Consider the following 26,636-nt stretch of genomic DNA (forward strand, 5'->3'; position numbering starts at 1 on the left):
TCTACATTTATGTCTACCTTTATGTCTACCGTTATGTCTACGTTTATGTCTACGTTTATGTCTACGTTTATGTCCAACTTTATTTCTACCTTTGTCCACTACTTTTACGTAGGGCGACATTTAAAACAGTCTTCATTTTATAGAAGTCAATCTATGAAAGATGCCATTTCAGGAGACATTTAAAAAAGTCTCGGAAGAAAAATTTCAGACCTCAATAGACAACTGGAATCATCTTTACCTTACATATTCTGCAACTGTGTGTTTATAACCAAGTTTGAATACATCTGCAATCCAATGAGAAGTCTTACGGTAAAGAGCAGAAAACTAACGATACTCGCCTACTCCAGTTAAGACACGAAATTAACCTTTCTTTACACCACTACAAATCTTTGAAGTACGTTATACTTGTTGGCGTTGTGTGGTCTTGTTGCTCAATTTCGTACAAACGATAATTCCTTACCATGACGCCTCGTAGTTAATGAACCCAAAAAGTTCAAATTGATAATATCTTTTCGTACGGTGCTATATCAATAAACCTGTATTTGTTCAACATGATTGTTTAACATTCATTATTCGTACTTGGACAAATTACAGGATATGTAATAAATATAGTCTTAAAAACAATAGTCTTAAGAACAATAGGTATTATTATTAAACAAAAGAAAAGCGTTATCGTTTTGTTCAATGCACGCAACGTGCAAACCGCAATTTACCATTGTTGTATGGTATTGATCAAATCATTTAACATTGAAATTTTAGTTTTGATGATCATGGAAAAAACAAATAATACGAAATATTAAGTAAATCAAAAGTATGTTGAAATAATTTGCAACAGAAGAACCAGTACGTCTTTCATCGTCCAAAGGTGGTAAGGCAAGAGATGTTGTTAAAGAAAACAATTGTTGGATAGGACTTGTTTGATAACGATGATCATGAAACAGAAAGAATGTTGAAAGGACAATTCTTGCAAACGAATACATAACAAAAGTTGTAAACTTGACATACATCATTAGTTCCAACAACAAAACTGAGAAGATAGGCTAGAAGTACAAATTGAATGAAGCAGATGTGTTTCAATTAAATAAAAATACAACATGTTATGAATTGTATCCATCGATAAATTTCAGAGATTTTCAGCTACAAGTATTACTTTATCAAAAATTGTTTGTTTAGGAACATACGTAATGTTTTTTACAAGTGTCTTTGGTATTTGATAAATTTGCATGCACATAAGAATGGGAATATTGTATTGAATCATTGCTGTATTACACAGTAAATATTCTAACTTACAGCAATATACATGGTTTTTGTTAATTTATTCTAATTGTTGCAGCATTTGTAACTGTTTCAACACTTTACTTTGACTTGTCTCACGAATTTCTCCAGCAAGAAACATTTCATCAACAACAGCATAAACCTAAGAACAAATTGACTTATTTTATAGCTCTTTGTTAATAACATGACTCTGAAGTACATCACTGCTGATAAACAATGCATTCAATACAAAACAATACCCCCATTGTCAGACATTACCCTCAATGCCAGGCAACACCCCCAGCACCAGACAACACCCCCAACGCTAGGCAACACCCCCAATGCCAGACAATATCCCCAATACCAGACAATGCCCTCAATGCTACACAACATCCCCAATGCCAGACAATATCCCCAATGCCAGACAATGCCCCCAATGCTAGACAACACCCCCAATGCCAGACAATATCCCCAATGCCAGACAACACCCCAATGCCAGACATTACCCTCAATGCCAGACAAAAACCCCAGCACCAGACAACACCCCCAATGCTAGGCAACATCCCCAATGCCAGACAACACCCCAATGCTAGACAACACCCCAATGCTAGACAATATCCCCAATGCCAGACAATGCCCCAATGCTAGACAACACCCCAATGCTAGGCAACACCCCCAATGCCAGACAACACCCTCAATGCCAGGCAACACCCCCAGCACCAGACAACACCCCAATGCTAGGCAACACCCCAATGCCAGATAATATCCCCAATGCCAGACAACACCCCCAATGCTAGGCAACACCCCAATGCCAGACAACACCCCCAATGCCAGACAACACCCCCAATGCTAGACAGCACCTCCAACAACGAACAATAACCCCCAAAGACAATACTCTCAATACCATATAATAACCCCAGTGCCCTGTACAATATTTTAAGAGTATACCTTGTAAAAATTGAAAACCAGATCAAGCTCACAAACATTATGAAAAAATTCATTCAAGACCTGTAAAAATGAAATATTTTTTTTGCATAAAGCTGATCAAAAATATTTTTTTCTTCACAAGGCTGATAGAATACCAATACTTGTTGCAAACAAATATTTATCAAAAAAAACCAATAGTCATAAATAAATGTTCAACTTTCATTAAAGTCAATTTTATACACAAACAAGAGTAAATAGATGATACATGAAACGTCAAAAACCATAATATTCAATGGCATTTACATGAGTACAGATGAAGTGAAGGACATGTGGCCATTACCACTGATTCATTTGACAAATTTCACCCCACCCTCCCCCCCAACCATATACTTTTTCACATAAAAAAACTTGGAAAAGTCACAACCTAAAACTTACTTCCACAAAATTATGTATTGCTTCCAAATAGTACAAATTATTATCTTGAATGTCCACACAAATACAGAAATATAAACCAGCATATCTTCTGTAGACAATCTTGAAGTTGCGAAACTGAAACATCAAACAACTCTTTAGCAATTGTAGAAATTGAATATTAAAAATACAGAAAACCTTCATACTGTGAATGCTTGCTTTAGCGCAGTAGTGCTTATTTAACTTTTCCAATTCTGTAGGTGGTATTTATCCCAGAACTGCTCTTAATTAAATAATTATTAGCTAATGGTTCCCAAATATTTTATTGCCCTAAAAATTAAATATCGAAACCCATTTTCATGATGTAATATAACTTGACTTAAAAACTCTCTATTTCTTCCAATTAAGCGCCACACTAAAGTTACTTAGATGCAGTGCTCATTCAGGAGCAGTGCAAAAATCTTTTCTGGATTCTAAGTTTTGTACTTAACTGAGAGCAGTACTAAAGCGAACATTAACGGTACAAGTTTTATCTCAACAAAAATAAAAAGGTAAATAGGAAACATTGTCAAAGACTGTTATTGGCAGCAAGAAAAAACTTTTCATTTTTGCTTTAGGTATCAAAGCAATACATGATTCTCGACTGATTTTGATTGGTTGAGAGCACAAATGACATATTTTGGTAACTACTGTTCATGCTTTGAAATGGCTACTTTTCCAACCAATCACTATCTTACACTTGTTTTAATTGTATAAGAGTAATTACTTTATTTTACTGTACATTATAGTATAACAAAGTACATTATGGTAGTTAAGGGTGACATGAGTTTTTTATACTATAAATCTTTCTCCATGGAGATGTCTCATTGGTATGTATTGTATACAACCATGGTGTATAAGCTGATATACATTCTGTGTGAACTGTGAACTGAAGATATACTTATCGAATTTATATTTATGTATGACAAAATTGAAAGGTCACTGTACAGATCTTCGACATCAGCTACATGTAACGCAATCTGGTATATATGATGGTAGATCAAGAAATGAAAATCCTTGGGAAGATTCTAGAGTCTAGATCATATATATCAAAGTTCAGGAGCAAGTTCAAAGTTCAGGAGCTAAAGTTATATCAAAGCTATCTTCTCTTTTGAATGAAAATTTTATAGAACACTTAAAGAAATACTTGATATCGTGTTGATAAGAGCAAAATTGAAAATTTGTCGTAAATATATGTGAGACATTCTTTGTACCACAAGTTTCAGTTGGTGGTTTTCTCCGCTAACAAAACATTTGGAAATCGTACAAAGCACGAGCATTTTAGCAATGTTTTCTCAGCTATGTGCACTAACCTCGACAAAATTTGTGTGTTTAGCGTCTCGGACAGTGACCAAAGCATGAACTTCCTCAATTAACTTTTGCTTCTCCTCATCATCAAAATTCATATACCATTTGGCCAGTCGAGTTTTTCCCGCCCGATTTTGGATCAAAATGAAACGAATCTGTGCAGAATCAAAACATGAATGAATTAAACAGCCGATGCAATACAGACAACATACTTTTTTAGAAGAAGAAGGTAAAAAAGTACAAAAAACAACGTACCATTTTTACCAAGTTGGATGTTAGAGTTGGCAATTTTACTTTCCGAAGATCGTACGACGCTTTACGATAAGCCCGATTCGCACTCTTCCCACAAAGTTATTAAAATTATCGTTAAAATGTCGGGAAAGGAGTAAAAATGTCTTTTAACTTCCACAGCCTATTTTTATGGCATTATTGTTTTAGAAAAGGATTTATTTGATGGCTTTTTGAGTACTTTCATCTGTAAAAACCATCACGTCCACCGCCACCGTAATAAAGTTGGACAAGAATGGAGAGTAGAAGTTACCATGGCAACAATAGTTTATACACAAAATGAGACTTGATTTATTGTAGACAAGTTTTTACATCTCCGTAAACGAAACAAACTTTACGTTTTTGCCATGTCTAAGGGTAAAAAAGTCGAATTGCAGGTATGATATATTAATGAATGTCATAATTAGTGCCTTAATTTTCATCGCTAGAAAAATCCAGTTTTAAACTGGAAAATAGTGAGTTCGTTCGCTGGTTTGTTCATTTAGTTCTGTGTGTACAAAGAAATGAAATGTACTTTCAATCGCTTCAATGTGAATATTTATGTCAACAGTGGATTAGTTCCTCCGGCTGCTGTCACTGTATTATTAATACAACCTTTCCATTCATCATTTATAAGATAACATTTTGAATAATGACACATACCTGTTGCTATGTTCTCCGAGAACAATCGTAAATTTTGACGATGATTTTACTATGGCTTATTTAAAACGAAGTCTCCAAGCACAAAAACCATTTCAGGCAAGTAGAAAAGAGAGCAACCTTGAGCCGCTGTAGTATAATGAGTGATTTCTTTTAGCGAAGAGCTTAACGAACTGTTAGTGTTTCATTATGTTTACATATCTGTATAAACAGATAAAAAGGTTTATAATATGATGTCACGGAATCTTTAAAAACATTGTGAGTTTATAGAGATGCAGACAAAAAGGCAAATTAAAGACTCATATCACTAAATTGAACTACCAAAAAGTCATCTTTTTTAAATCATTGTAATTCATGAGAGAAGGTCCAATTAAACAAGCTTCGTTTTACATTTGTTCTATGTGATGACAAACGGTTCAAATTGTATTGTTGTGTAGGTGGCTGTTCACAGCCAGGATCAATGGAATGATTTGCTACAAAAAGAAGGACTGATAGGTATAAAAAATGATTGTCATCTCGTTGATAAAATTTATAATAGTATGGTGTAAAATATATCATACATTACTTCAATGGTTCAACAATGCAAATGCTTATTTCTTGTGCAGTTGTCGATGCTTATGCATCGTGGTGTGGACCATGCAAAGCCATTACAAGTACCCTGAAACGATTAAAGAATGAGATCGGTGACGACTTTCTACATTTTGCTACAGTTAGTGAAATTGAAGATATTTAAATGTTCAATCTGAAATAACTCGTCGTTTTTAGATGATCGCTTTGCAAGTAGCGATAACTCTTGTCTGCTTGAATCATTGTTGCATCATCTGCTTGTCATCGAAATCTGTTTTGAATTGAAGAAAAGCTTCAGTGTTTGCCACAACTCACATAACATTAACTGGTCAGGGCTAACAATCTTGTTCGTTTAACGTTTTTATGTGTAGGCAGAAACAGATAACATTGAGTCGTTACATTTATACAGAGGAAAATCACAGCCAACATTTTTGTTTTATGCAGTAAGTCGTACACAATAAATAATGTAAAATGAATTTCATATAAACATTCATACATAAAACTTGAAAAACATTCTCTTGTAGAAAAACATCTTAGTTTCCGTTGTCCGTGGTTGCAATTGTCCTGTCATGATTCAAAGTATCACATCTGAACTGGAGAGAGAGCACAAGGTTTTGGAAGGAAAGGCTGAACGTATTGAGGTAGAATACAATCATTCAATTATGATATCGTTATATCCATGTTGAATTGTTTCTACTTTGTGCAGTATTTCGATGAAGTTGTTTGTGGTAAACCAGAGAGAAGTATGGAGATTGAAGTTAGCAAAGAGGATGAGGAAATAGGTATGAAAAGATGAAATGTTTTCCTATCTTAAATACTTTTGTTGACTAAGTTTCTAACTTTGGACGAAATTGAGCGAAGGCTGATAAGAGTACGAAAATCGTCCGAATAAATATAGTAACTTTTTAAACTGACAGATGACGTAGTACATTGTCACGTAAGGTTTAACTTAATTTGGACGAAATTGAGCGAAGGCTGATAAGAGTACGAAAATCGTCCGAATAAATATAGTAACTTTTTAAACTGACAGATGACGTAGTACATTGTCACGTAAGGTTTAACTTAATTCCAGTTTAGGTAAGATCAAGTACCCCACCTTGCTTCCACCACCCCCCACCCCCACGTATTTACAACTTCGTCACGACCAAAATTATTCGAAGAAAAAACATACTTTTAAGTACCAGATAACTTTTCATCTTACAGCGAGCCAGATGACAGCATCTATGACACGTTTGGCGAGCAAAGTTAGCGTTAGAAATATGGAAGGTTTTTATGAAGAAGGTAGACATTATATAGAGATAGATAGTGACTTTTCATTGTTATACCAAAGGTTCACGATGGATCTCTTGTAGTACCCAAGGATATAGTTAGGAAATGAATATATGATTTTCCCGCTAGCGGAGTTTAATGTATGTGGGATCAAAGACTGTAGTTATAAGTTTTTCAATTTCTAACTTAGCTATTTGTGTAGGAGGAATGTAGGGGGATTTTAAAGGATTGCAGGTAGTTCATGGGAGTAGTTAGTGTTATAGTTCTGATGTATCAATAAAGAGATTCTTAATAAAGTAAATGATTTGAACTCGGGAGTATCATTACATGTTTGTAGATGAAGATCGTCCAGGTTAGTATAGTCCTGAGAAGGACTGTTTGTATTGATGTAGACTGACGTTTTGACAACCTTAGCGGTAGTCATCTTCAGAGTCAAATGAGGAGTAAACGTCAGATTAGCCGTATTTGTTATCTTTATTGTTTGAAGTAAGAACCAGATAGCAAATACGGCTAACCTGACGTTTACTCCTCATTTGACTCTGAAGATGACTACCGCTAAGGTTGTCGAAACGTCAGTCAACGACAACAAAAATAGTCCTTCTCAGGACTATACCAACCTTGACGATCTACATTTACAAACCTGTAGAGAGATTCATCTTACTGGAGCAAGAAAGATTTGAACTTTTGACGTCATTTTTCGGTTGCAACGTTGTGTTTAACCTACAGTCCACTTACCCTTAGGCACAATATTAACAAAAAAAAAGAAGACAAAAACAGCATTATTGTTCGTTTATGTGTCTTTACAGAGGTAAAAAAAGAGGTTTCTTTAGCCATAATCAAACCTGACGCTGTCAAAGCTGGCCTAGTTGATGAAATCATTGCCAAGGTAGAGAAATCTTATTCACACGATAACCTGAGGATAAAGAAGCTTCAATATTGCTTTTATAACTCAGACAATACCATTCTTTTAAGGTAAAATCAGAAGGAATGGAAATATTGCGACAAGAAGAACGAACTTTGACAAAACAAGAGGCGGCCGAATTCTACAAACAACATGAAGGAACAGAGCATTTTGAAAGTCTTGTTGAATTTATGAGCAGGTGATAAAGAAAACATCATCTCCATGCTCGTGCTTCTCTTTTGAATGATGCTTGAACAAATTATTTATCCCGTATTGTACATACATGCACCTCATGTACCTCATGCTCTGTTCTGTTGTATAGTGGCCCATGTTTGACGCTTATCATTAGCAAAGGTGCGACTGGAGAGGGAGTTATTCCCCAGTTTCGAGATCTAATTGGTCCAAAAGATGTGAATAAAGCAAAGGAGGAAGCGCCTGACAGGTTTACATGGAGGATTCATGTATACGTCATTGTATATGATGTTCAAAATGCCATTAACTTTGATCGATATGTCTCTTGAAGAATGATATAGACTGGAGTATATATTGACTCAAGTTTTAACATCGGGTTACTTCTGATGAAGACACTGGACTGGAGTATATATTGACTCAAGTTTTAACATCAGATCACTCTTGATGAAGACACTAGACTGGAGTATATAAGAACTCAAGTTTCAACATCAGATCACTCCTGATGAAGACACTAGACTGGAGTATATATCGACTCAAGTTTTAACATCAGATCACTCCTGATGAAGACACTAGACTGGAGTATATAAGGACTCAAGTTTTAACATCAGATCACTCCTGGTGAAGATACTAGACTGGAGTATATAAGAACTTAAGTTTCAACATCAGATCACTTCTGATGAAGATACTAGACTTGAGTATATAAGAACTCAAGTTTCAACATAAGATCACTCCTGATGAGGACACTAGACTGGAGTATATGAAAACTCAAGTTTCAACATAAGATCACTCCTGATGAGGACACTACACTAGAGTATATAAAAACTCAAGTTTCAACATAAGATCATTCCTGATGAAGACACTAGATTGGAATAAGACTGATTGTTACACATACCAGCAATATAAGAGCGGAGATGTTTAAGTATCCATCACTATTTTCCAGTATCCGTGCAGTGTATGGAACTTCTTCTGTGATGAACGCCATTCATGCTTGCGACACATCTGAAAGTGCAGCAAGGTAAAGGATTATTGACATTAAAACAAAAATTTGCTCAGTTTACTACGTAGGTCGGTCATATTATAAAGGTTTTCATGTTTAACTTTCTAACTCTTTAATTTTGTTTAAAATATATAGAGAACTGGCGTTCTTCTACCCTGATTTTGTCTCACCGACCGTGAAGACTAAGAAAGCCAGTAAGGAAAGCACGCAAAGGACTTTGGCCCTTATACGACCTGATGCATTGCGTCATCATAAAGGTAGGCTAGCCCGTAAATAATATCTTTGATCATTGTCCAGCATCAACCCAGTTTGAACTGTCTGTACATTCTTATCCCTCAACAACATACACATGTCTATCTTCTAGACGAGATTTTGGACAAGATTACTGAAGCGGGTTTCTCTATAGCCATGGCTAAAGAACTCCAGTTAAGTCGCGAGGAAGCAGAGGACTTCTACGATGAGCATCGAGGAAAAGACTTCTTTGAACAACTTGTTGAAAATATGTGCAGGTTAGTTGAATGTTTTCAATTTTGACGCTTCATTAAATCTGGGAAAGATCGAAAGAACGCTGCGTGAACCAATGAACCAGCACACAATCATGCTGCAGTAGTATATAAACGTCATTTCCTACCTCAAGCATCATGTTCATGTTATAGTGGCCCAGTCATGGCACTCTGTCTTGTCAAAGAAGACGCTGTTGAAGGCTGGAGGAATATTTTAGGTCCAAAGGAAGTCGAGGTTGCTAAAAAGGAAGCACCCGAAAGGTAATCTTGAAATGACGTATGTGCTCAAGCTTCAGACAAATTATATATTACCTTTCTCAGAAGAGTATGCTGTAAAATAAACTTGAAACTAGACTGCAGCGTACGAAAGTATCCTAATTTTGGTGAAGGAATTTAAAACAAGACAAAGCACTTAATATTAGCAACTTTCGCCTAAATAGCTTGACCATGCGTTAAAAACACTCTTCGCAATTTTGAGAAAGCAATTACGTAACAGACTTTCCACAGTTCTATTTTTCATATTTTCTAATATACGGCAACTATGCGGATTTATATAGGATGATGTCCAACGTTCAGGAGCTATGAGGGATTAAGTAGGATATCCAACGTTCAGGAGTAGTGATGGATTAAATAGGATGTCAAGTTTTTTATTTGCATCATAAAACCAGTCCAAGGCATTTCACAATGTGTTTTCCTACTTAGAAAACATATAACATGACCCATGTATATGTATGTAAAGATAGAGGGAAAAAGAGTTAAATCCTCTTCAGTTAAGATACTCCAATTTTATAGTCTGCGAGCTCAATTTCAAGTAGACGAGAGCGGCATCAACCCTCTTCATGGCTCAGACTCTAAATCAGCCGCGCGACGAGAGATCGAAAAAATATTTCCTGTTGAAACGACAGTCGCTGTTATCAAACCTGAAGCGGCGGAAGAGAGCGGAGGTGAAGGAGATTTTTGGAATAATGAAAAAAGTTCAATACTGATCAATGATTCTCTTTTTCTTCAAATAAAATCATTTCTAATCTCACCTATTTTATTTCTTGCTTGCAAAATTTGGCCTATAAGTAACGATGGAAAAATTTTCTTTCACACGCCATACAACATGTTATAAGTCCCTTTGCACTTTCTTCTTCTACATAGATCAAATCATCGACCGTATAAAGGAAGCAGGTTTTCGCATCGTCTCCCGCAAGGATGTCGGCCTTACCAAAGAACTCGCCGGTCAGTTTTATCATGAACACGAAGGAAAGGAATTCTTTAATGGCTTGACTGATTACATGAGCAGGTTTGAAAGAAAACAGTGTTCCTTCTGTAACATTAAGGATGGTGTAAATTTCACCACAAGGAAAGGAATTCTTTAATGGCTTGACTGATTACATGAGCAGGTTTGAAAGAAAACAGTGTTCCTTCTGTAACATTAAGGATGGTGTGAATTTCACCACAAGGAAAATATTAAGCTTGCGAGACCATTTGTCAACAGATACAAAAGAATGAACCCGTTTTGAGAGGTTTCAACAGTTAGTTCAAATTCAAATTCACGAAAGGGCTTCATACTTGTTCTCTTTTCTTCTCTGCCAGTGGTAAGAGTACCGTTTTACTCCTTGAACGTGAAGATGCTGTGACAGGATGGCGAGCATTGATGGGACCCACAGACCCAGAGGAAGCAAGAGAGAAGGCACCAGATTCGTATGTCATCACATCATAATTTTTACATTTACACAAAATCTTCACAGATCGTTTTCATTCGAAGGAGAACGATACATTCACAACAACATTTCGATAGACATGTTCTTCTGTCAAATGAGACAATTTACTTGTCGCCTAATAGAACCGCACTCAACTTAAATTTTTTCACCCCGATAAAAATAAACCTAAATGATATTTTGCAACAATAACAGTGCTCGTCCTTAAAAACCCGGACAATGTCACAAGTATCCGTCGTAAATCTAGCGTGTTTACAATCTTTAGGATCCGAGCGAAATTTGGAAAAGATATATGCAGAAATGCTGTCCATGGCAGTTCCAACAAAGATAAAGCCGTTCCAGTTATTGAGGAATTGTTCCCGGAGATACAAGTCCTTCCAAATGGTCGAACTGTTGGTAAGATCACGCATGGGTATCGAAATAACCGTGAATTAAAATGTCAACGTTGATGTTTATGTAAGGCTTTTTTATATATTACAGAAAACACTAAGGCTGAAGCTGATGTTCCATCAACAGAGGATGGCAAAGGTTTAACAGAGAATGCAGTGCATGACAATGGAACTATGCCATCTGAAGGTGATAAGGATGGTCAACCAGCGGACATTGATACCACACAAGAAAAAGATGATGTCAACGGTGTTGGTAACGATACAACTGATGGTGGAGTAAGTGAAGGTGATAAGGAACACAATGTCGAAGCTGGTGATAATGACACAGCAAAAGAAAGTGTGTCCAGTTGCGTCAACGATGGTAATGTTGCCAATGATGGTAATGTTGTTGACGATGGTAATGGTAAGAGCGATGGTGATAATACCAACGGTGGTGATGGTGCCAACGATGAGAATGGTGCTAACGATGGTGATGGTACCAATGATGGTGATGGTGCCAATGATGGTAATGGTACCAATGATGAGAATGGTGCCAACGATGGTGATGGTACCAATGATGGTGATGTAGTCAACGATGGTAATGGTGCCAACGATGAGAATGGTGCCAACGATGGTGATGGTACCAATGATGGTGATGTAGTCAACGATGGTAATGGTACCAATGATGAGAATGGTGCCAACGATGGTGATGTAGCCAACGATGGGAATGGTGCTAATGATGGTAATGGTACCAACGATGGTGATGTAGTCAACGATGGGAATGGTGCTAATGATGGTGATGGTACCAACGATGGTGATGTAGTCAACGATGGTAATATTCTCACTAATGATACTGTCAGTGACAGTCACACAGAAAGCGCACCAACAGAGAAAAATGAGGAGAGTACCAGAGCAGATCATGACAAAGTAAATGACAACAACGCGACAGATGATGAGAACAAAAATTCTAGCATTCATGACGAGAACCAAGTAAATAAAAACGACAATGATGTTAAAGATACAGAAGCATCACTCGATACAGATTCGACGCTACAAAATGACAGCAACAACACTTCTCATAAAGAAGAAACTGCAAAATCAGATGAAGGTGAAACCACAACAAAAGATGATTCTGAAGAAATTAAAGATTCGTAAACAGTAAGATGAACATGTAAATAGCTTATTTATAGCAGATTAGTTTTTAATAGTTTTTTCTCTTGTGTTTTATGCAATTGCTTGTATTTTTTTATAGTAAAGATCCTGTCATTTTTGATGAAACGCCTTGTCTGAAAAACACACAAAAAATACGTCAGTAAAAATAAAATAAAACTATATTTTCAAATCATTTAACAAAAACAAACAGAACGTTAAACAACAATAAGACCTATAGCAACTTTTACCAACTTAATGAACGACAATCTTCATCACCTTCTCAATCCTTTCCTTTCAAATCCCCAGATGGCGGATCTACACCCTGAACATCCACAAGAATACCTTATTGCACGTATGATATCATTCTTACTCCTTACACCATAAGGAACTTCTCTTTCGTTTGATATAGTATCACTATGGAAAATGGTCGCTGAGCTTTGAGGAAAATCTTTAGGGAAATAAATGGTAAATGATTTGCTGTTATGCTTGATCTTTAGCTGTAAGTTATGATTTCCACTTTCACGACTTATTATTATCTCACTGGAGCTGCGTACTAACGAGGAAATGCAGTCATGGATGCCTTTGAGAATTTCACGTCCGACTGGTGTCGTGTACCACTGTGAAGATCTGTTCCCACTAAGTTGACTGGAGGCTTCTTCTCCTTGTGACTCACGTGGTTGCCTGTCAGATGAAACGTGTGTGTTTGTGGGACGCGGTTGGTTATTGTGGTGTCTTCTGGAACCTTTCACAACAAAAGAAAAGGGGCTTTCTCCTTGAAGTTCCTGACAAAAAAATAGATCGAATTTTTTCAATATTTCGTTCGGTTAGTCAATAGAAATATATGTAACCGTTTTTAATAATATGTAATGTAGCGGCCAAGCTTTACCTTAATGGAGCAAGGTATTTGTACATGTCTTGGATTTTGAATAACAGCTTGTAATGTTTCACCGTCATTAACGATGTGTAACCATCTATCATGGTCAGTTCTCAATCTTTGCCCTTTTGGCTTACATCTTCCCAACAACTCGAGGCAAAAATCTTTAGCCTGATCATCTAAATCTTTACAGACATATTGAACAACAGGCGACGATGAATGCGTCCATAAGCCGTACAAATTCCATTCGTGTTCCCTTTCATTCTTCATACGATAAGCGTCTCCATGGAATATATAAACAAACGTTAAAGATTGCGGCTGCATATTGCTTCTTGTGCGGTGAAACGTCTAGGAGAAATCTAGTTCATCGCCCTTTCACATGTCGTATGTATTAATAATCAAATTTCTTATAGCAAACACAATTATTGGAACAATTTTCACGACCATAGCAAAATATCACAACAATTTCGAGTGACGATTGAGATTTCAGTTAGTCATATCCTCTTTCCAAACAGAAGTTGATGAAAATGTGATTTTAGAACTTATCATTCCATCAAATAGCACTAAACAACACACTGTTTCTTTGATAATGAAACAAAAGAAAAAGTGAAACTACGGATTCCAGGAAGTGATGTAGAAAATTCTTCCGGGAACGTGTGCATTTTAACTGACATGGCACTCTTAATTCTTCGCATGTAAGAAAGGATATCACAAAGAAATTAATATACACCAAAACGTACACTATATGCGGACTAACATTACTTTTATTACAATAAAACAAAACAAAGAACCCCTGCTTTCATTTTTGTAGTTATGGATCTTTGGCATTCGGGAAATGCTCCATGCTATGCTTGCAGGATATAGCTTTCACTTACTAGACATACCGAAATAAAAAAAATCCAATCTGCTGTTGAGGGTGTATGCTTCAACAAACAGTTTCATGCACGTTTTTTTCCTTTGATGGCTACGAAACGTAACGTTGAAAAGTATCTTACTTAAAGGTCTGAACTTTAACTGCATTGAAGTCTTTAACTTTTCAAAAAAATCTCTGAAACTTCACTACTGTGTTGTTGGAAATTTTCATTTAAATTATTTCTTATTCTCTTGCATTGTATTACGCAAAGTATAAAACGAAACCTTCCACAAGAGTTAAGGCTAATCTTTGCCTGGTAGAAAACTCACAGCATCAAATTCGCCGACAGTTCGCAATTTATGCTGCAGTTCATTAGAAACAGCATTAAGTTTTAGGTATAACGAGGGCAGAATGTAAAAACTTCAACGACGTTATTTGTTGGAGAATATTTTCAGACTTCTGAAAATGAGTCGTTTATTAAATCAGACGTTCTCTTCTGTTTAATGCTTATCGTATCTATTGTATAATCAGAAATTTTGTCTTCAAAGATTTTCGACAATATTTCATGAAGCAATCCAGCTAAACCAAAAGATTTCTTTTTCTGATCTTTTGACGCTACTACCCAGCCTTGCATTCGAACTCTTCCAGATCAAACTCTTTAAACATGATTATAATTACACCATTGTTCGTTTCCGCGCCCGCCAAAAGCGCGCATTTTAGCAAGTGTTTGCTGAGTAAACGAGCAATCTCGCGTCGCACGAAAGAGGAATCTGCGTTGAAACTTATGAGAAGTTTTGCCAACGCTTGGAGATCTTCGTCTTCTTGTTCAGTCTCAGTAAAATAACTATTTTTCTCGACGTCTTTTGGCTCGGGGGAATCTTGTACTGCAGTGGGCGCGCGTCTTATGGAAACGGCTGGATTATCTGATTTCCATTGCATTTTAGGCGACCAACGATTATCTATGGGACATACATGACGTTTTCGAAGAAATGCTTCGTATTCTGAATCTAGATGAACGGGAGGAACGGTGAGCAGCTCAATTCCTTCTCGTATTTCCATTTTTAGCAAATCTTCCCGAGAGAGCAACTTTTTGCACAAAGCATCTTGGATGTATTTGCTTAAGAGAAAAATGATGTCAGAAAAACCGAACACTTTCCAAACGCCTTCAGAAGCTAAAACCAGCAACTTGTCGGATGATTGTAGATTCACAGCACGAAATCTTGGCTTGTTAATAACGCATACTTTGAGCCTGCGGTCGCCTTGGTTTCCAAGACCACGAGTCGTATCCAGTACTCCATTAACCAAAGCACATTTCTCCGTTCTCAACACGAGGCCACCGTTTTTACGCACGCGCAATCTCTCCTTTCGATTGTAAAGATCGTGCGATGACGTAATACAGCGTAATGTGTGATTTTCACGTAAAATGAAGCCTTTCACACTGCCTGCATTGGCCACATAAAGCGTTTCACCAATGACCAGACACGTGACTGCAGAGCAACCACTCCATCGTTTGAAAGGTGCTTCGCCTCCTCCATAAAGTTGAATTTCGTCTATTTTTTGATAAGCTTTATCAAACGCGGCTTTCACCTTTTCCACGCCACAACCGTCATGTTGCAAACGGCTTTTGACTTCTTTATGTAGTACGCGAGCACAAAGATCTGCAACGTAACAGCCGTTGTATCCTTGATAAATTGCAAAAAACAGCCCGCGACCTTTTAGGAATTTATCCATATGCACCATTCTCACCATGGAATTCCTGCGATCAGGCATTCGATATTTGCTTATTCCAGCGAAGAGACCGGAAATGGCAGCCTTTCCCTCGGACAGGACGTCTTTTTCTGAAACAAGAGAGGCATGGAAACGAGTGAATTCCACGAGTCTCGATTATTCTCGTGATGCATATCGAAACTCGACTCATACCTCTCCAACGTGAAATATCTACGAAGTGGTCAACGTTACCTTCCACTTCACATTTTAGGATTTCAAATGCCGTGTTGATTTTGTGAATCAGATGAAAAAAGTTTGCTTCATTCATATCTCCTCTTTGAAATACATCAGCAATGACCTTAACTCGCCTCCTGATTAAGCCTCGTGTCGTTTTAGGCAGGAAGCCTAGATGATTTCAGAAACGGACAACGGAATGGTAAAAATTTGACAGTGAAACAGAAATAGGTTCTAGATCTTTATAGGCGAAACCAATAACAACTGGCGTTGAAAAGAACAACGTGCATTTTCCTCTGAAAGTGACTTTTCAGCAGATGCAGTTCAGTTGAAATCAAAGAGAATGTACTGAATAATCCTCCTCAACTTCTATCCAATCCATAAATATCAACTTCTACCTAGGAAGTACTTTAGAATCTCCAAAGATATACTCATATAATCTTAATCAACTTTCATTCAATCCATAAATATCAACTTCTACCTAGGAAGTACTTTAGAATCTCCAAAGATATACTCATATAATCTTAATCAACTTTCATTCAATCCATAAATATCAACTTCTACCTGGCCAGTACTTTAGAATCTCCAAAGATATACTCATATAATCTTAATCAACTTTCATTCAATCCATAAATATCAACTTCTACCTGGGAAGTACTTTAGAATCTCCAAAGATATACTCATATAATCTTACTCAACTTTCATTCAATCCATGAATATCAACTTCTACCTGGGCAGTACTTTAGAATCTCCAAAGATATACTCATATAATCTTACTCAACTTTCATTCAATCCATTCATATCAACTTGTACCTAGGCAGTACTTTAGAATCTCCAAAGATAAACTCATATAATCTTACTCAACTTTCATTCAATCCATTCATATCAACTTCTACCTGGGCAGTACTTTAGAATCTCCAAAGATATACTCATATAATCTTACTCAACTTTCATTCAATCCATTCATATCAACTTCTACCTGGGCAGTACTTTAAAAGCTCCAAAGATTCGTGAACTTTTCTGTGATGAGACAAGTAACGAACAGAAATTTCATTCTCACACATTCTGCAATACGCAACAATATGACCATAACGAAGCTTTCGAGCGGACATTCCGTTGATCCACGACACATTTGCAGATAATGCAAATCGCTCGCTGTCTTCATCCAGTCGAGATGTGGAAGGAGAAACAATTAATTGATCGCTATCCAAACCACGTGACAAATCTTCGTCGTCATCTTCTTTAATTTCTAATTCATAAGCATTTAACGTGATGCCAGCGAGACCCCCATGACTGAAGTCTTCGTTTGTCGTTTGCCTAAAACATTCCGTGACATGAGATAAATCCTTCGGGAATGGACCAAACGAAAGATTATCAATGATAAACATCTCTTCCTTTTTTTTTCATTTACACAATGGATCCATGATTAAAATAGAAGTATATCCAAAATCAATTGGAGACCACATTGTGGAGATTTTGTCAGGATATGTTACACGGCGAATACTTCAGATTTTACGATCTAGACATTGCAACAACTGCTAATTCCGCCTCATACAGAATATGTCAAACAGCTCCACAACGTTTACTCAAAGATCAATTTTAAAGTACATATAATCATAATTAATTATTTACACATTAAACTTCACATGCGCAAAGTTTAGTTTTAAATAACGACAAGCAACTTACCCACGTTCCATTTCACGTGAGAAAAATGATCGAACATTCTTTACTCGTATATAATTGCTCCTAAATGCCGTTCTAATGAATTCTTAATTAAATGACGTAACAGACGTAAATATCACATGATGCGTTGAAAATGCCCTTAAAATCGTTCATTCATCTTGAGTAGTTTTACATTGAATTTTAGAAGTTCGTTTTTTTTCACAACGTTTCTCCACATCTTGAAAGAGATCTTTCGAGTTGGTTGCCATGGGATCATCTTCGTGATCATTAAAGGTTTCGCTGGTGCATGGAGGATCATCGTTGGAAGCATCGGGTGATCTAGCAGTACTAAAGATCACGATGTTACACATGGATACAAGCATGGCTCCTGATATACTGAAAATATTGGGCCGATGATTGAAGAATATCAACTGGAACACGAAAGCCAAGACAATATCGAACGTACGAAGTAGAGCAACGGTGTGAGCTTTTTCCAATCTCAGAGATTTGCATAAAAAGTACTGCCCTCCTAAATAAAGATGCAATTAAAAACTTTATAGGCAAAGTTTTCATCATTCAAATATATTCGATAATTTCGAAGCATTTGCACGACTTTGCATCATTTTAAAGGAAATGTAATCTTTAATGTGAAAACGTAGTTGATACGAGTCAACTATAAGACACAAATACCTACCTACAGCACATAGACCAATGCCAATGACGTGCAGCTGGTGACCACAAACGATCGGGCGAAATAACCCGGGGATAAGACACGGCAAGCCAGTTCCAACAGATCCCATAAAAGCGAGGTAAAAAGAGGATGTGGAAAAATGCAGTCTCTTCACTTTCTTTAACGTGATGATGCTGATGGCTGTTAAGATGGCACCGGTGACAGCAATACAACATGACAAGAAATGATGTTTTGATTGAAAACTGAATAAAAACAAACTTCGAGGTTGCGCGATCATGACCACGCCAAGAAAACACAAAATGGCCGACACGGCATCCATCTTTCCCAAACGTTCAGGAAGAAAACAATGCGCTAACAACGCAGTAAATAGTGGAGCAGAGAAAATCAAGACGGTTGCATCAGACAATGGCATATGTTGCAACGCGTAGAACTGAAAACACAACGCAGCCGACGCAGTCAAACCACGAAACACCAAAAGTGCGCTTTCTCTCAAATCGTCCCGTTTTGGTAGCGGATTCACACCTTCGTATATAAGCATTGGCGTGATAAAAGTCAAATGCACAAAACTTCGAAAGAAAACCGTTTGCACAGCGTGGATTTCGTTGAGTACATGAACAATAAGGGAGGATGTAGCGAAGAAAAAACAGGAAATTATTGCATAAAAGAGACCAGGCCGAGAAAAGCATCGCTTTAATGTCTCTTTCAGCCATATACTTTTGTTCGCCATGAAAGCCTTTATTTTATTTCGACAGAACAGTTCTCAAGGTCGTGTATTTAAGAGCTGCTTAGTAATAGCTACAATACCCAATCCTTTGCGCTATAGCGTCTTTTCATTTTAAATCAAACGCATCTCTCCCAAGCTGAGAAATTTGAACTTCATTAAAGTGACGTTCAAACACGTCGTATGCATTGTAACGAAAAACGACAAAGAATTATCATCGTTTGTAAACATCACATTCACGAAACAGAGAATTTTTGCATATCTCGAGATGTACAAAAAATATTATAATTACTTGTCGTTTCAATGGTCAATCGAAATACATTCGCTACATATTCGAAAATCGCTACGAAAACTAAGAAAACGTAAAGAACATTGAATTGTTTAAACTAAAGCAAACAATTCAAGGTCATTAGGTAGTTTATATCCGAGACAATAGTGTTATTTAGTTTGAGTTGCACATTAATGCATGTGGCAGAGATAGCGAGTCTTAACACTACACGATTTCATTGACACTATCTCTCGACAGGTTGAAAACAATATGAAAATTAAACATAACACATTCGAGTACGCTAACTTCATACCACACAAAATATAAATTGAATACTCGACGCTAACCTTTTTTCGATGGCATTCGTCTCGTCATAGCCACATCTACGAAAGAAAGAGTGAAATTAGAATGCTTACAACGAGATGAATTTCGTTTAAAATGAACAAATTCATAGAGACGGCATTTTAAAGAAAAGTACACGAGAATAAAGTACGAACGATTTAATTTAAAATCTTACTACAGATATAAAATAATGGCAAAAGATTTCTATTTATAGCATAAAGATACGGAAAAAATCCTGTACAATCCTTTGGACAACCACCAAAATACTTTTTCAGGAATTCCACCCCAATTTTTCATTTTACCCAACCACCATCATCATCAACGCAAGTCGTGTTATTTAGAAGACATTTTCCGTGAAAATTGTACGAAATTCAGGTTTCTTTTTCAGATGCGGTAAAGGTGGGGTATTCTTCCGAGGTGTATATTTCTCCCCATTTCTCGACCACGTGCCCACCACGCTATTATCCCCGATCAAGTTGCAATTCTCATCCGTTGTCGATCCACTCGATCCATGTCTATCCTCCATTGCCAAAGGTGCTTCCTTCTTTGGACTGGTCTTCTTCGATGTCTGAAAGGATAAAATCAAAATGAAAAAGAGTGAAGTCGAAAAAGAGGAAAGTGAAAGAAGTTTTGTACGACACAAAAAGGATACTCAACTACCGTAAATGGCAATTCTTTCATTATAAGCGGAAGAAATATTTATGGCATAGAACTATTTGTAAAATGTCAATCTCTCCTGTGGATTTTAATCGTTTTGTGGTAGTTCTTACGGTAGATTCATGTCATCCATCTTCATTAAAAGCTTGATCACGTATTTTTCACAAACATACGTCTCTGAGCGTTAGTTTAAATGCTTCAGAAGCAGATGTGTAAAAAATGTGAACCAGCATCTGATAGAAAATTTTTGCTAGTCACAAGGCGGAGCAGTTCAAACAATACACACAACAAAAGTTAAGATCTGTATATAGATTCACACACAAGTTTGCAAAGGTCTACTGATTTACACCATACACACAACACAAGTTAAGATCTGTATATAGATTCACACACAAGTTTGCAAAGGTCTACTGATTTACACCATACACACAACGACTTTCTTTCAAAAAATTGCAGTGATTGCCTAATTACGAACACGAATTGACAAAAACTTGTCATCGCAGTTCTGTGGAAACAAAAATTTCGCAAAAGTATTAGCATATTTTTGTCACAATAACCTTGTTTCTTATTCGTGGTGATGATGAAAAACAACGTGTCGCTCCAGAGGAATGTCTGAAAAAAGTTTTTAAATACACAAAATCATTATTACGCAGTACAAATTGCATAAAAATAGCGCGAATGCACTAAAGGGAAGGAAAAATGAGAGATTCCATATGTACAGTAAGGGTAGTTTGCACCCCATCTATCCCTAAGGTTAGAGTGGACCCCATCTATCCCCAAGGTTAGTGTGTACCCCATATATCCCTAAGGTCGGTGTGTACCCCATCTAGGTTAGTGTGTACCCCATCCATCCCTAAGGTTAGTGTGTACCCATCTATCCAGCTATCCCTAAGGTCAGTGTGTACCCCATCTATCCCTAAGGTTAGTGTGTACCCCATCTATCCCTAAGGTTAGTGTGTAGCCCCATCTATATTTCTAGGTTTATATATAAACAAATAAGATAGTAGGAGACAAAACGAGCATTAAGAGACTTTTAGTAACTGGTAGTAAGTTCCCATTCAGGTAGTGTAATGACGACGGCTGTAGTCTTTTCATTTGAATTATGAATAGTTTCGAAGTGAAAGTTTTTGTTTTTTAAGTTAGAGGTTTAAAAAAGAGCTTATTGGAATATGAAACTGAACCTTCTGTTGGTTTTATGTCTTCCTTGTCTCTTAGCCCTTTTCGCTTTCATCTCAGAAGACAATGTAGCAGTGTGCGGTGAAGCAAACACATACTTATCTCCGACCGGAGTGTTGTTGCCCATAAGTTTTGTGAATTCCAGAGTGATTTCGCCGGGTTGTAAAACCTCCGGGGACTCGTATTTCCGTGCATCGACGACCATAACGTGAGGAGTCTCATGGGAACGATCTTTGTTTCCTGAATGTGGAGAAAGTGACGTCATGCCATATAATGTATTGCTTCAAAGAAAACTTTGACAACATGAATGTCAACCGTTGGCGATTCAATACTATTGAAATTACAACGTTGTTTACTCAAACTGTCAAATCCAAACAAGCATTTCATTCGCAAACTTCCGACTGGATTAATAGCAAGTGGTGAAGAGGATTAAAGCGAGTGAAAGATTGGCTCAAGATTAGAATTTAAGATTTGAGATTCCATATATGAATTTGCGCGGGAATCTGAGAGATTTCTATGGAGAAACAAAAGCTTCACGCTTATATCCCCATTTTTTCAACATTACTGCACTCCTCCTGGATGATAAGTCAACGAGAATATTTTTTGTCTATTTAACACTGATCCGTAGCTACACGAACGCAGAAGTAAATAAAGATCACTTCACATACGAAACAACTTACCATTTTCGGTAAAAGGAGCCGCTCTGTAGATAGGTCGCTTTGGTGTTGTAAACATCTGTGTCGATCCGGAAACGGAGAATGGCGAACTAATCACGTGACATTGATGATGACTGGAAAAATCCTTGTTGACATTTTTCCTGTGGTAAAAAAACAAAACATTATGTTAGAGCTTATCGTTTAACCATTTCCATAGTGCTTCGATGATCTATCAAATAATACATGTCAACTATGTTATTACACACCATGTTAAACACGCGATGCCTTTGGAAATTGGAATGTAATGATTAAAATATTTCTCCCAGCAAAATATAATTATTTTTGTCAAGGAATAATCCTTCATATCTTAGGCCTGTTTCAAACAACGAACTTTACATGCACCGAACGCATTAAAGACAAAAGGAAATGAGATGAACTTCCTCATTATCTTTTGTTTTTGTTTTAAATGCGTTCGGCTCGTGTAAAGTTCGACGTTTGAACTAGGCCTCATTCTTCATATTTTCAAATCATCTGTCTGGTACCACATCATTGTTCTCCCAGTTCTCTTATACTTATGTTTAATGCATGTATATATGTTGAACAACTATGGTGATAATTTATAAATAATTATAGACTAGTCGTCAATTTCGATTTTTGGTAAAGCTAGTTAAGGTTTAAAATGAACTTTGATTTCAATACTGAGATTTTGATCATCATCATTCGACAATTACGTAAAGACACAATTACCAAAAAAAGATCTTCAATGGTGACATTGTTATTTGTAAAAAAATCTTACTGATACTTTAAAACTGTAAATTATTGATTGCGAATGACCAAGAAATTGATATTTTTGAGTTCAATTGATATTTTAAAATGCGAAAATGGTGTGTACTTAAATTCAAACTTATCTAACTTTTGTTTATGATCAATCCATGAATACCTTTTTCCAGCAGGTGTCAAATCTTTATCCGCCTCAGCATCAGAAGGCTTCCGTTTTTGGTCCTTAATCATTCCAGTGAACTCGCCTGCATCATGATGATCCGACAGTAATACAGAATCATCTAAAACACAAATACATCATACAACATCCTATCCTAAATAAACACGTCTGTTTGAATTACCTGTGATTTTACAAACTCAAATGGTGCGACACTGAATGCGAGGGGCCGGTTGCACGAAGCCAGGATAGCGTTATCCATTGGATAGCAAAATCTTCAAACTTGTAAAAAAAGGTGTTTGTATTTTTCTTACGACAGAGAAATTTTGTAATCTTCGAAACAATATTTTATTTTAGTGATTGTTCTGTTCGAATCTTATACTTTTTGCATTTTAAGGTTTTATAAAAGTTTAAAAAAACTTGCTGTCCAACGGATAACGCTATCCACGCTTCGTGCAACCTGCCCCTGGAACGCTGAGAAGAACTGTCGGAAATGTCTACGTGATGATTTTAAAGATTGGAACAGCGAGGCGTAAATTACTTCGAAAGAATGAAAATTTTAAACAACAAACTTTAATGACTAACAATATCAACGTACATCTTAAAAGAAAAATTTTTGATGGACCTGCGATAAACAGCCCCTCCTGGTCTCATCTCGGTGACCCTAACTGGACCTGTTGCTCATTAATAAGAACGACACCCTTGTTCGAAACTCGACGATAGACATAACGTGGTGAAAATTACCTTTAGATTTCGTTTTTATTTCCACTTTTCTTTTCTGTCGCGAGAAGTCCACTTTAACGCTTTTTGATCGCCTGTGTCTGTTATTTGATTGGCGAAACTTGTTTACTTTGCCCGTAACAAAAGCTAGAAAAAAGCAATCGCCATTACGATATGGTCCAAATTCCATATGGTGGGGGTGGGGTGGGTGAAGAAGTTTTGTAATGGAAGGGGAAAGTGAAAGAGCTACTTTAACTTTACTGTTGTCATTGCAACACAGAATTTAAGTTATTTCATGTCATATAGTTGGATTATCATATGCATATATAATATCTTTTTATGTTTAACAATTTTATGTGTTTCATGAGCAATACACCATTAAACATGTCAGTTCAATTAACATAGAAAAATCAAGAAAACAATGCATGAAGTTCTCAAGTTCTTTCACTTGCTGAGGGGGGTGGGGGGTGGGGGTGGATACAAACTTGGTTCACATATAATGGCTATGAATTATCAGCCACATGAATATTACCTGAAATTGATGTAGGCCTGCTCTTTCCTCTTAAGTTGTACCTCTCGCTTTCAAGTTCATCACCTGATGATAAACCACCATCATTACCATCGACACAACTTTTTGCCTCGTTGAGCACATCATCGGGGATGACACCAATCTCAATGCATTTTCCAACAGGATTTCCACAACCTGCATCTGATCTTTAAGAATCTTCTCGTTACCATAACTGTGATTGTCCTTCTTGCTGTTCGAATTGATGAGATTCGGAGCAAGGACAATTGCAAGGTTTGCATGCCCCATCTTGCTCTGTTCAGACTTCGCAGCAACTTTGGATATGAACTTCACAAAATATTGCAGCGTGTACAAATGTGCCATAGGCAGGAGAATGCAAAGAAATAATACAGACATTGTCTGCTCATTTTTACATGACAGTGGAAGGCACTTCAAGAAGTGGTCATGCAGTTGATTTGTCAGAAGTGGTTCTGGTAATTCACGGAAAAACTGCTTTAGCAAACAAGCAACATCATGTGGGCATGCATCATCAAGTGAACCGCCACTTTCAATGACTCTCTAGAATTTTAAAACAATTGATATGGTTCTGATGCAATATTTTGCTGTAATTTTATTAAGACAATTAAGAAAACACTTTGAACTTCTTTTCCCCAATATTTACAGATAGGAGAATAGTGAGTTTCAAGAAGAATACAATCAACACAAACCCTTAGTTGTTTTTGCCGGGCAGTAGAACCAGACTTGCGAAACAATCCCTCGGTAGCCAAATGATTTTCCAGACATTTTGTGGTTTCGACAAGAAACCTTAACAACAAAATACACAGTTTTATTTACAGCCAGCCTTACGATAACTTAATGATTACGGATAAAATCATAGAGCATGTAAGGGCACGATAAAGATTCTTTGAAAGAATGGAGTACTATCATTTCACACGACCTCAAACTACCAAGCTTAAACCATCAACTTTAAAATACATTAAAAATATCACCAACCTCGGCACAGGAATATAATTGTTACAACCAACATTCACAGATGGCAACCTCTCCAATGGAACACCAAATACAGCATAAGGATTGTCATATGAACCCTATCAATAGTGACGAAACATCAAAATTATTTTGGCCAATTTTTGCAACCAAATGCAAGTTCTAAAGACTACTTTATTCACCAGCTTTTAGCAAGTTGGAACAATTCTCAAATTTGCTACACACGAGTATGCTGGGCATTGAAAGCTAGGTAGGGGGGAGGTTGAAGTGAAGCCCTCGCCTTTTCTTAAAGGGAAATGCCCACTTCATGTCCACGTCAAGTATGTAGTAAGTAAGCAAAGTATGACAAGCCGTTGAATACAAATAATTTTCAACTTCATCATTCATCCAACATTCATCATCTTGTATGAAACGTTTTTGGTTTCAAGTACCTTTAATACAAGACAATAGTGTGTTTTTCGAAATATGGCGTTTTAAACGGAATTTTTCCAAAAGTGAAAGAAAGCCAGTAAATTGCCAAGTTGAACAATTTGTACTTTCATTTTTTACATCAAAAGAGCAAATTGAATTGAAAATTTCGTACAATGTTGTCAGAAGCAAAACAATAAACAATAATTAAAACTTACATTGTCCACTTTAAAATCCGTTCGTTGCTTCGACTTTGGCAGTTTTATGCCAATTTCCTTCAGTCTTCGTCTCACAATAGTTCGTACAGAATCTTTGTAGTCTATAGCCGATATTTCTGTCATATTTATGATAAATTCTTGCGACAAATTACAACAAAAGTTTTGAAAACATTCCAGAATTACGAAACTCAAACAGCTTTCAAGTTTCAATTATAAATTTTGAACCCTGGCGGTGAACACGCTTCGAGCCTTCGATTGGCTTAGTCTTTGCACGTGACTATGAAGAACAGACATACCAACGGAGGGAGGGGGCAGTTACCAGTGGCAGTTACGATGGAAATTTTGACCGCTGACTCTAACCATAATATGATTTTTATTACACTACCTTAGTTATACTTACACTACCTTGCCTTAGCTGAGGTGAGATTTTCACATCAAGCTGCCAGCTACAGAGTACCAAAACAAAAAGCCACTCATC

General features: G+C 36.8%; 6 protein-coding genes across 8 annotated transcripts in view; 1 reads left to right on the top strand and 5 right to left on the bottom strand.

The window, feature by feature from the left end:
- LOC124453612 (U6 snRNA-associated Sm-like protein LSm5) overlaps window positions 1-11,608 on the bottom strand; it is a 28,755-nt gene extending 17,147 nt beyond the window's left edge. For both annotated transcript variants that reach the window (XM_047004406.1, XM_047004407.1), the window contains exons 1-3: window positions 11,604-11,608; window positions 9,466-9,470; window positions 7,892-7,901 (exon numbers count right to left, since the gene is read on the bottom strand). In XM_047004406.1, coding sequence (XP_046860362.1) covers window positions 7,892-7,897 — 6 coding nt within the window. In that variant the 5' untranslated portion in view covers window positions 7,898-7,901; window positions 9,466-9,470; window positions 11,604-11,608. The remainder of the gene's footprint in view (window positions 1-7,891; window positions 7,902-9,465; window positions 9,471-11,603) is intronic.
- LOC124453611 (AP-2 complex subunit sigma) lies at window positions 1,101-4,233 on the bottom strand. Its single transcript, XM_047004405.1, has 5 exons — window positions 4,195-4,233; window positions 3,945-4,094; window positions 2,617-2,730; window positions 2,203-2,262; window positions 1,101-1,417 (listed from the first exon to the last, which is right to left on the bottom strand). Exons 1-5 carry the CDS (start codon window positions 4,195-4,197, stop codon window positions 1,316-1,318), a joined length of 429 nt encoding a protein of 142 aa, XP_046860361.1. The 5' UTR covers window positions 4,198-4,233; the 3' UTR covers window positions 1,101-1,315.
- On the top strand, window positions 4,333-12,642 carry LOC124453602 (thioredoxin domain-containing protein 6-like). Of its 2 annotated transcripts, XM_047004391.1 has the most exons (18): window positions 4,333-4,604; window positions 5,304-5,361; window positions 5,472-5,575; window positions 5,805-5,876; window positions 5,958-6,074; window positions 6,140-6,215; window positions 7,509-7,588; window positions 7,675-7,802; window positions 7,926-8,045; window positions 8,736-8,810; window positions 8,928-9,049; window positions 9,157-9,301; window positions 9,449-9,556; window positions 10,088-10,239; window positions 10,439-10,583; window positions 10,877-10,984; window positions 11,267-11,397; window positions 11,482-12,642. In XM_047004391.1, the coding sequence occupies exons 1-18, from the start codon at window positions 4,575-4,577 to the stop codon at window positions 12,522-12,524; spliced, it is 2,814 nt and encodes a 937-aa protein (XP_046860347.1). In that variant the 5' UTR covers window positions 4,333-4,574; the 3' UTR covers window positions 12,525-12,642. The 2 variants fall into 2 exon arrangements, with proteins under 2 accessions (XP_046860347.1, XP_046860349.1); XM_047004393.1 differs by lacking the exons at window positions 4,333-4,604; window positions 5,304-5,361; window positions 5,472-5,575 and adding an exon at window positions 5,675-5,761 and having other exon boundaries at window positions 5,843-5,876.
- A 40-nt stretch (window positions 12,643-12,682) lies between these two features.
- LOC124453607 lies at window positions 12,683-14,016 on the bottom strand. Its single transcript, XM_047004399.1, has 2 exons — window positions 13,408-14,016; window positions 12,683-13,303 (listed from the first exon to the last, which is right to left on the bottom strand). The coding sequence occupies exons 1-2, from the start codon at window positions 13,717-13,719 to the stop codon at window positions 12,794-12,796; spliced, it is 822 nt and encodes a 273-aa protein (XP_046860355.1). The 5' UTR covers window positions 13,720-14,016; the 3' UTR covers window positions 12,683-12,793.
- Window positions 14,017-17,595: 3,579 nt separating this feature from the next.
- LOC124453606 (solute carrier family 35 member G1-like) lies at window positions 17,596-19,877 on the bottom strand. The gene is made up of 2 exons (XM_047004398.1): window positions 18,546-19,877; window positions 17,596-18,380 (listed from the first exon to the last, which is right to left on the bottom strand). The coding sequence occupies exons 1-2, from the start codon at window positions 19,267-19,269 to the stop codon at window positions 18,022-18,024; spliced, it is 1,083 nt and encodes a 360-aa protein (XP_046860354.1). The 5' UTR covers window positions 19,270-19,877; the 3' UTR covers window positions 17,596-18,021.
- A 139-nt stretch (window positions 19,878-20,016) lies between these two features.
- Window positions 20,017-26,429, bottom strand: LOC124453664. Its single transcript, XM_047004477.1, is given in 11 exon segments — window positions 20,017-20,441; window positions 21,088-21,142; window positions 21,712-21,946; window positions 22,387-22,523; window positions 23,303-23,423; window positions 24,044-24,166; window positions 24,552-24,695; window positions 24,698-25,103; window positions 25,253-25,349; window positions 25,539-25,633; window positions 26,159-26,429. Coding segments are annotated over 11 exon segments (1,767 nt in total). The 5' UTR covers window positions 26,282-26,429; the 3' UTR covers window positions 20,017-20,210.
- Between the last annotated feature and the right edge of the window lie 207 nt (window positions 26,430-26,636).

This window comes from Xenia sp. Carnegie-2017, unplaced genomic scaffold, assembly GCF_021976095.1.
Source record: "Xenia sp. Carnegie-2017 unplaced genomic scaffold, XeniaSp_v1 HiC_scaffold_25, whole genome shotgun sequence".
Classification (NCBI taxonomy): domain Eukaryota; kingdom Metazoa; phylum Cnidaria; class Anthozoa; order Malacalcyonacea; family Xeniidae; genus Xenia; species Xenia sp. Carnegie-2017.

Coding starts and splice junctions, on each gene's coding strand:
- LOC124453606 (XM_047004398.1), bottom strand. CDS start 19,269: ATGGCGAACAAAAGTATATGGCTGAAAGAGACATTAAAGCGATGCTTT. Junction 18,381..18,545: donor CATTGGTCTATGTGCTGTAG/GTAGGTATTTGT, acceptor ATCTTTATTTAG/GAGGGCAGTACTTTTTATGC.
- LOC124453602 (XM_047004391.1), top strand. CDS start 4,575: ATGTCTAAGGGTAAAAAAGTCGAATTGCAG. Junction 5,362..5,471: donor ACAAAAAGAAGGACTGATAG/GTATAAAAAATG, acceptor TTTCTTGTGCAG/TTGTCGATGCTTATGCATCG. Junction 5,576..5,804: donor ACTTTCTACATTTTGCTACA/GTTAGTGAAATT, acceptor TTTTATGTGTAG/GCAGAAACAGATAACATTGA.
- LOC124453611 (XM_047004405.1), bottom strand. Junction 2,731..3,944: donor AACACACAAATTTTGTCGAG/GTTAGTGCACAT, acceptor TTGATGTTTCAG/TTTCGCAACTTCAAGATTGT. Junction 1,418..2,202: donor TGGTTTTCAATTTTTACAAG/GTATACTCTTAA, acceptor ATTTGTTCTTAG/GTTTATGCTGTTGTTGATGA.
- LOC124453607 (XM_047004399.1), bottom strand. CDS start 13,719: ATGCAGCCGCAATCTTTAACGTTTGTTTATATATTCCATGGAGACGCT. Junction 13,304..13,407: donor AAATACCTTGCTCCATTAAG/GTAAAGCTTGGC, acceptor TTTTTTTGTCAG/GAACTTCAAGGAGAAAGCCC.